Source organism: Gossypium arboreum, chromosome 4 (assembly GCF_025698485.1).
Source record: "Gossypium arboreum isolate Shixiya-1 chromosome 4, ASM2569848v2, whole genome shotgun sequence".
NCBI classification, from domain to species: Eukaryota; Viridiplantae; Streptophyta; class Magnoliopsida; order Malvales; family Malvaceae; genus Gossypium; species Gossypium arboreum.
Genome location: NC_069073.1, coordinates 102,784,131 through 102,793,838, shown reverse-complemented (window position 1 = coordinate 102,793,838; position 9,708 = coordinate 102,784,131). Strand labels below are relative to the sequence as shown.

The 9,708-nt window shown below is 30.9% G+C and overlaps 2 protein-coding genes across 3 annotated transcripts; both read right to left on the bottom strand.

Moving 5' to 3' along the window:
* Positions 1–527: 527 nt before the first annotated feature.
* Positions 528–1,348, bottom strand: LOC108459384 (histone H2B-like). The gene has a single exon (XM_017758744.2). The coding sequence runs from the start codon at positions 1,143–1,145 to the stop codon at positions 726–728; it is 420 nt and encodes a 139-aa protein (XP_017614233.1). The 5' UTR covers positions 1,146–1,348; the 3' UTR covers positions 528–725.
* A 2,130-nt stretch (positions 1,349–3,478) lies between these two features.
* Positions 3,479–6,534, bottom strand: LOC108457867 (soluble inorganic pyrophosphatase 4-like). 2 transcript variants are annotated; one of them, XM_053026444.1, is made up of 10 exons: positions 6,393–6,534; positions 6,264–6,308; positions 5,225–5,362; positions 5,071–5,099; positions 4,773–4,838; positions 4,581–4,688; positions 4,311–4,376; positions 4,100–4,220; positions 3,916–3,997; positions 3,479–3,697 (listed from the first exon to the last, which is right to left on the bottom strand). In XM_053026444.1, the coding sequence occupies exons 3-10, from the start codon at positions 5,358–5,360 to the stop codon at positions 3,655–3,657; spliced, it is 651 nt and encodes a 216-aa protein (XP_052882404.1). In that variant the 5' UTR covers positions 5,361–5,362; positions 6,264–6,308; positions 6,393–6,534; the 3' UTR covers positions 3,479–3,654. The 2 variants fall into 2 exon arrangements, with proteins under 2 accessions (XP_052882404.1, XP_017612541.1); XM_017757052.2 differs by having other exon boundaries at positions 6,264–6,507.
* Between the last annotated feature and the right edge of the window lie 3,174 nt (positions 6,535–9,708).

The following is a 9,708-nucleotide window of genomic DNA, read 5'->3' as shown; positions in this document are numbered from 1 at the left end:
CCGATTAGTTACTCTAAATGATAATTATACTTATTTTAGTCATTCATTTTTTTTGGTTAAGTTGATCACACTAAAAGGAAATTAACCTATCATGAAATGGTAACAAAAAAGCTGTAGTATATTTTTAGGTAATTTAGGGTGACTAAAATAATAATAACCTCTATTTAAGGTGACTAATATAAAAATATACAGTCAATATTTTATTACTATTTAACAGCAAAATAATCAATTTGATGATTTTCTTTTTGAATGACTAAATTAATAATTGACAAAAATTCCTTTTTCATTAAATTGAATATCCAAAATAGGTGATTTCACTTTTAAACAGTAAAAAAAGACAAATCCCTTGCTTTCACTCCATATTTTGATTCTTGGCTTGACCCTAAACCACAAGAATTATTTGATTCATCTCCCATCAAGGACACAAACAGGGTCTCAACCTTCACGTCTCCTATCATACCAACAACTCATAAACCCTATCAGAGGGTTTGAGTCACACAACTTAAAATGACACAATGAATACAAAATTCATTCAAATTCATCCCTATAAGATTATAGCAAAATATAGATAAAACTATTTCAAATAGTAACTATAATTATTATATCCATACAACAATTTACCTCTCCATCCCAACTACAGCACTACCACCACCATTATTCAAAAAATAAAAACCCTAAAACCCGCTAATTAAATCCCAATTTCAATTGAAAAAGAAAACATAATTCTAAGAACTTGTAAACTTAGTAACCGCCTTGGTTCCTTCAGAGACGGCGTGTTTCGCCAGTTCACCAGGCAAAACCAATTTCACCGCCGTCTGGATCTCCCTTGATGCGATCGTCGGCTTCTTGTTATACCTAGCCAATCTAGAAGCCTCCTGAGCCAGTTTCTCAAAGATATCGTTGATGAAACTGTTCATAGTCCCCATGGCTTTGCTCGAGATCCCGATGTCAGGGTGAACCTGTTTCAACACCTTGAAAATATAAATCTTGTACGTCTCGGAGCTCTTCTTGATTTTCCTCTTCTTCTTATCTCCGCTATCTTTAGAGATCTTTTTCTCAGCCTTCGGCCTCTTCTCTGCCGACGCTGGGGCTTTCTCCGCTACTGGCTTTTTCTCGACGGGCTTCTTCTCAGCTTTCGGCGCCATGTTATGAGAATGAGAACAAAAACAAAAGCTATAGAGAGGGTAAACTGAACAATAGTATTTACGAGATGACGAATTGAGGGAGTTCGATGAAGAGGAAGTTGGCAGGGAGGATTATTTATACAGAGAGTGAGATGACATTTGATTGGTTGTTTGAGTTCACGCGGATCAGTGGCGGGCGTACGTTGAGTCCGTTAGATAGATGTGCACAGTTTAGATGACATTATTTAATTTAATCAAGGGAAGCCGCTTTTTCTTTAAATTGACCCAATTTTTTTTTGATGAAATTGACCCAAAAATTTTATTAATTACAAAAATATTCATTTTCAAAATCATGTATGTTGATAACAATTAAAAATGTTCATCAGAAGAAAGAATTATGGGGAGGAAGAGAGTGAAATTATTTTGAAAGAATTATGGGGAGGAAGAGAGTGTAATTATTTTTGAAAAGTTTCAATTTAATTTAATTTATTTTTTACAATTTAATTTAATTCTGTTCTTTTATTTTAATTTTAATTTAAAAGTGTCACAAAATAATTGGTTTAGAATTTTTTATAATGATTGGAGTAATTTGGACAATAAAATATGGTTTAAGTATCAATTGGGACCAAAAATAGTTTAGGTTCCAACTCGAAAAAAAATGGATAGTTCAACTACTACTTTGAGTAATAGAATATAGAATGAACAAGAGAAAAAAATATAAAAATGAAAAGACGATTCAATTTTCATTTAGATATCTAAAAAATTTATACATGCCCTCTATTTATAGGGCCTCAACCACTATAGGTTACAAAACTCTAATACATATAATTAAGGTATCTTATAAATTTTTAGGGGTTACAAGAAAATGAATTCTTGGGGGATTATGGGAGCTATGTGGACATCCATTTTACAACATTCTCCTTTGGATGTCCATCAATGAAAAATGTGTGTCATTAAAACTTTATTAGGAGAAATCACGTAGAATAGTAACCTAATGAAGGGACAAAACATTGGTTAAAGGAAAAAAGTGTAACGTAATTTTGACTTCACCTAATGACATCACGTTTCATCTTTTGAGTCGACACATTTCAATCTTATATAGTGATATTTGAAACTTTAAAGTTGACAATGTCTTAATAATAAAATTTACTAAATTATCACTAGAACGAATTTGTTGAACTTTGACGCTAACTTTTTTTTTTCAAGATCATGAGTAAAAAATAATCTTTGTTAAATATATTTTATTTTGTCACATTTAATATAACCATATTTCAATTGAGCTATGCAAATGGATCATGTTTGCACCGAAGAACATAACTTTCGATTCAAACTGACGAAAGCGTGTGGAATATTGCACAGGATTTCTGTTCGCCGTGGAGGCCCTGTAGTGTCCCATCTTCTATTCGCAGATCACAGTCTTCTTTTTTCGAGCTAGTGCTGAGGAATGTCAAGTTGTGCACCATATTTTGCGCTTCTATGAGGAGGCTTCTAGCTAGGCTATTAACTATAAAAGATCTGGGGTTATGTTTCGTTCTAATTCTTATTGGCGGGAACAATAATTAACTAAGGCTTCTATGTACGTCTTCCGTCTCTTATTCGCAGGAACAAGAAGCAAATTCTTATTTTTTTCAGAGAACACCTTAGTAAACAATTATAAGAGAACACCTTAATAAGCAAAATTTATCATTTTTAAGGAGGGTAAAATATAATTTTATCTTTACTAATTTAAAATTTTAAAAAATTTAAATAAAAAATTTTTTATTTTAAAGGGACTGGACTCCTCCCAGCCTCCTCTTGCTTTAAGTACATTCGAAGATATCCTTAATCCAGTCTTGGCTTAGTTTCTTGCTATCCACGAGATACTCACGTGGCTAAAGGATGAGCGATTTTATGATGTCCATATTGAATCGTATGGTAAGGAAGTTCGATAATACGTCAACACAGAAGTAATATTGCAAGATTATCATTCTAGTAGATCATCTCGTTCCAGTGGGCAAGACGAACTGCTATAGAGCGACTCATGAACTTGATCATATGACCTTATCTTCTGTACGTCGTCATGTTTGAGATGCTCCTCCCAATTTTCTTTGCTCTGGATATTGATCGATCTAGGATTGTGGCCGAAAAGCTTACGTTTGGGTGTACAAAATAAACTTATTAGCTTGAAATTTAAATTTCTGTTAATTGTTGGCTTTTGTCTCTATGTATCGGTTTTCTTATACTAAAAAAAAATCGATTGGCATAATACAACCCTAAAATAAAAATCAAGAGAATCAAATGACAAAAAGGAAAAAGAATTATAGGCATTACCATTACAATGAGAAATATCCAAAATTATGGCCATCATTGCAAAATTATCATAACTTCAAACCTTTTTCTTTCTTCCATCCAGAAAATGAAAATGTATTTTAGGGGATAAGCACACAATTACTTCGTAGGTGAATGCAGTATGCATAACAGTACTTCAGTATATAGCAGAAACATATTCATAACTATGTAATATACTATAAAGACGGAATGCTATGAACAACTACCGCCTTAAGCTCTCCACAATGTAGTCCGCGTACAAATTCCTACAAACCATAATGTTGAAAACCAATTAAATAAAAACTATACAAATTGATTGAATAAATTTCATAAGTCTATTCAATCGAATTAAATATATAAAACTTAAAATTTCATCAAACTGATCGAATATATTTAATCATTAGTAACTTGTTGCAAGTAAAACAGTTAATAAGTATTTCAATCATTTAATATATAAGTGCCTAGATAGGAAACTATAACTTACATGGAATGCTGGATTGCCTCATAAGCAGTTGAGGCGGGCAGAAAGTCATTGACAGCAACTTCCTTGTTCTCATTCTTCTTATCTGCAAATAGTTATTAAGACAAAAGAAAGTTACACAGCGACGTCTTTGATTGTAGAACTTACATGCGGCGCTTGGTTTGCTACTATGAATAATTAAACTTACAGTCCTCAAAGAAGCGGCGAATCTCAGCCAAACGGTGAGGTGGGAGTTCCTTGATGTCATTGTAGTGACGATACTCAGGATCATCAGCACATACGGCAATAATCTTGTCATCTTTCTCACCCTACATTCATGGTTGCAGATTTTATTTTCTCGTTTGGTTTTGAGTATTATACAAGAACCTGGACTATTTTAATGAGTGGTTAATGCATACCTGATCAATCATAGGCATCAGACCTATAGCTTTAGCCCGAAGAAAGCACCCTGGAAGAACTGGTTCCTGCAAGTATTTCAATGGTGTATTGCCTTAAAAATTTTAGACACTTTGTTTGAATATGCACAATATTTAAGGGAAAAGAATGGCAGCACAAGTTTGATTCACTATATGGACCATGTCAATCTCAAAGTGCATTGGAAAAACATGTTATGCAACCCTGCATTAAACTATGATATTTTTAATGAAAATGAGGAGCAACTGGCGTACCTGCATAATAATCAGGACATCCAAGGGATCATTGTCTTCACAAAGAGTACGAGGGATGAAACCATAGTTGTGAGGATACACAACTGATGAATAAAGCACACGATCAACCTGCAAACTTAAGCACTTTTCATCAGCAACCAATTAAGCATCTATCGCAACATTTCAAGTACATTTGGGTAGCTAGTTGATTACCTTGATCAAACCAGTTTTCTTGTCAAGTTCATATTTCACCTTGCTCCCTTTCCCAATTTCAATCACCTGCACAAATTAACCACATCTTCAATATAACAATAATCAAGTAAGATCTATTAAAACCTTTGTTATTAATGAAAATTTTACTATATTTCAACTCTAAAGGATTTGCATAAATGTTTATAAGAAATGTGCTAGGGACAATCAAATGCAGTAATGTCTAGAGCATTTTATCCCATCCCAGATATGTTATTTAATATGTAATAACCGGGAAGAAGATAAAGTATAGCATACTTACGCAGTTGAAAACCGTAGGAGCTCCAGGTCCTGTAATAGAGATTAAAAATAGTAGGAAAAAAAAGTAGTAAATTGTTATATTTACAAAAAAAAAAAAAAAAAGCCAACATGAAATCCAGAAGAAACTATACATAGCTAAAGTTGACATTGCATACCAATTTCAAGATCATGCCATGGGTGAGCAGCGACGGACCTCCTGGTCATTGACGAAAGGATCCTTTCATTCAAAGGAGGATGTGGAGCGCAGTGAGAGTCAGAGGACTTGACTGTAGTCTCAATTGGTGGAGCCATCACTGTGAGTTACAGACAGTGTAGCAATAATAAACAATTCTTGAATAAGATTTAAACAGCAATAATAAACAATGATTGTAGAAATTTCATTGATTTGTTACATTTCTTTGGTTTTTCTATCGTGTAATCGATCATATAACTTAACCAATCAAATGTTTGTATAACTATGCAGCGAAAACAAAATTGTCACCACATACTGGGTAAAAGCCGTTTCGATTTCGGAAAACTGCCTAAGTTTTGCATTTGACACGGAGCTTTTCTGCTTTGAAAACTGAAGGTTTTCTTAGCACTTAGCAGCAGAGTGTCATCAAATTTAACAACAACAAAACAGTTCAACGTAAAACTCTCAAAATCCTAAAAGAAAACTGCCCAAGAAAAATGAAAGAAAAGAAGAATTCTACTAATTGATTCTTTTACTCTGTTTGGAAAAATAATCGGAAAATAATTTTTGTTTTAAAGATGATTTCGTAGCAGAGTCTCTCGCAGACTCGCACAGTGATTCCATCGTTTACTTTTAGGAAAAACTTTTAGAATCAATTAAATTTTTAGCTTACAAACACAGATCTACAAACTACTACCTCTTAAAATCTTCTAAAGTGAGAAAATACAAAAGCAAAACCAACCAAGGCTAATAAAAATGTGATTTCAGCTCAAGATAAGCGCCAGATGATTTCTCACCAGAAAAAAAATTATATCAGACAAATCTAATAAATTTTAAATAAAAAAATTTGCATCTCTGATTCTGTGCTACAGCCACGTTACAACTTACAAAAGTAGAAACAACCACATAAAAAAAAAGGAAGAAGAAGAAGAAGAGCAGAAACGATAAGAAACGGAGCATAAAAGCTAAAAAGAAATGAAAAATAAAAGAAGTAACCGTCGAAAAATAGAATTGCAACTTACCAGCAGCGGTTTCCAGTTCTCAACCAAAATGACGCTTTCAAGAAGCTTGAAGAAACACACAGATCTCAAAAACAAAGAGAGAGCAAAAATAATAAAAGGATAATAGGCACTAAAATAGAGAAATAACACCTTATAGGAGGCTTTAAATAGAGAAGTAGCAAAGGAAGCTGTGCCGGTTCCCGCTCTCTTTCTTGGTTACCATTTAAAGCCAAACCCGAAGAGCAGAAAAAAAATATAAAGTTTACGTTTACTGAGATATGGAAAGGGGATCGCGGATATTCTGCAGGAGGCGAATAAAACGTGGGTCCCGGGTGTAAAATCCAAGTTTACGTGTCGTCTGGTGAATGGGAGTTATGGTGGGGTGGGAGTGGGACCCACTCTGGACGTTGACTGATTTCCTAACGGTCGTGTGGTGCCGTTTCGGGTTTGTCCCTCCCTTTTAATGGACGGTGACGGATGACGAATCTTAGGCTTTCTTTGGGTAGGATAAAAAGGCATTTTGTTTTTCCAACTCAAAAGCTTAATTTTTAAATTAAAAAATGTCAAATATATTTTTATTTAAAATGCAATGTTTAGATTTTTTTTTTACTTTTGCGTTTCTAAGTGAATTTATCAAAATATTTTATTTATATTAATTATTTAAAAATAAAAATTTAAATTAATTTTATTTATGTTTCATCATATTGAATTATTTAAATATTTAATGGATTTATTATATATTTTTAAAATATTATTTATAATTACCACCATTAAGTCAATTGAATATCATTTATATTTAAACTTTAAAAAATCATGTATTATTAATTTTAAAAATAATTTATATTAATTATTTTTAAAAATATTTAAAATGTACATTTCATTTATAATTATATTAAATTGTTTAAATATCATCAAAATTATTATTATTTAGTTTCCAACATCATGTTTGTTATGAACATTTAAACTCTCCGACCTAATTTTTTATAATAATACTAAATACTTAGAATTAAAAATTATTTTTTCATATTACTTTTCAAAAAAATTTCTTTTTCAATCTAAACTTGCAATGTTTTAAATTACTTTGTGAAATTAAATTAAACTAAATATTTATAATCATATAAAATCAAATTATGTATAATATTACATAAGGATAAATATCAAAATTACGCATAAACTTAGTTTTAATGTGTAATTTTATATACTTTAATTTAGTACAATTATGTGCATGAAACTTTGGTTGTGGTTTAAATGTGCAAATTAAACTTTGATTTTTATTGAATTTTACACGCTTAAAGAAGTAAATTTATTTATTTATTTTCATATTGGAATAATGTAACTGTTTGTGTATAATATATAAATGTAAAATACTGTTACATGGATAATTTTTAATGGTTTGTAAAATTGAATACAACCAAAATTTAATATACATAATTACACCAAATCGAGTTTATATATAACATCATACATTGAAACAAAATTATGTGTAATTTTGATAATTATCAATATTACATATTTAGCTGTTCTTATGTAGTTCTTTTCTTAAAAATTACTGAGAAATAATGTAGTTATTTATGTGTAGTTGATAAAAAGGATAATTTATAAAAATCTAATAACTCAATTTTATAAAAGAAAAGTTATAATGATTTTATTTCTAAAAGTATATTTATACTTTTCTTTTGAAAAATCAACATGTATAAATTTTGTTGTACAAAAAATTTATGGGTTAATAATATAGGCAAATTATATGTTCATTTTAATGATGATTTAGGAAAGTATTTGATTTAAATTGATTTGGAAAATTGATAAATTTATATGATGATAAATCCCAATAATAAAAGATAATGAGAAAATATTTATGGTTTTTAACGTGGGAAGGCGCTGCTTTGATTTCCATGGCGGATGTGAGGGGTTTTTTAGTTAAATAACCTCAAAAATCCAAAAAATTATGAAAATAACTCTAGTATTAGATTATTTCGAAAAATGACTTAGTTTCTACAGTAATAATGAGTGCCGGCACCACCTGAAAAACAGTTCAATCATTGCTTCATTAGTACATAAATGATAGGATGAAAAATTATTTAATTTTTTTGTGCCGCCACTCCCAAGACGACACTTGTATAATTTTTTTATTTTTATGCATATTTTCATAATTAAATGAAAAAATATTTTTTTATTATTTTTTGTGCTGCCTCCTTTAATGAGGCTCCAAATTAGATTAAAAAATTATTTTTCAATGTAGCTTCCTTTAATGAAGGCATCAATATCTATAAAAAAAAAATCTCCTTGATGACTACATAAGATGTGACAGTACCAGTATTATTTTTGGAATATTTTGATGCCGCCACTTCACACAGTGTGCCCATAATGGGTGCTTACATAATGTACTGATTTTAGTGCACCATATTTATAGGCGGCACTTAAAAATTTTAAAAAATATATACTTAGTGTTGCCACATCTAGTGTAGGGACCAAGAAAATAATTTTTTTATTCGTTTTGGTGACTTTATATGATAAAGTGGTGGAAAAAATAGTCAAAAAAAATATACTTGTGTAGCCACATCTTTAACAGGGACTAGGAAATTTTTTTTTTTACTATTTTTGGTGACATCACATGAAGTGATAGTACAAAAAAATTTCAAAAATAATACTAATGCTGCCACATCTCGAATAATCCATTAAAGAAGGCGCATCAAAAAAAATAAAAAATATTTTTTTCATTTAATTATGAAAATACATGTGAAAATATAAAAATTATACGGTGCTACCTTAAGAAGCGATGGCACCAAAAAATTAATTTTCTTTTTATTCTATTATTTTTGTAATCATGAAATAATAATTGAGTTACTTTTATGGGATGCCGTGTTGAAATGTGGATATACCCATTATTAGTGTGGAAATTAGATTATTTTTTAAAATAATTTAGTAATAAGGTTATTTTTATAATTTTTTTTGAGTTTTTTATCTTAAAAAAACCCCGGATGTGATATTTGATATGATTTCCTTTTGTGGAAAAAAATTCAATGGTATGATGGCTTGTAAGAGCGTTGTTGGAGAATGGAAGAAAGGTATATTCAGTCCATTCTACAAGGCAGGCTAAGGGCTAAGCACATGTTGCTTGACTTCCCATAAATTAAAACTACCAGTCTCAGCTAGCTGGCTCTACACTTGTCAAACAAAAGGTATATCCAGTCCAGTTTCATGTGCGGCAAGAATTTTTCTTTTTTTAATTTTTTACTGTTAAACTTTAATACATTTTGTCCAATCAATTGATTCCTGTTTTGCCTTTCAATTCTCCAACTCACCCACTAATTTGGCATTTGGTTGTAAAAGCCTATGAAATGAACCAATAAGGTTTTCTTTCTCTTGAGATCTTTCGGCTTTGATTGAAGACAAGGGCAGACTTCGTTCCTAATAAGAAACATCAAATTTATTAGATGTGGTAAACAAACTGGGTCTATCGTCCTTT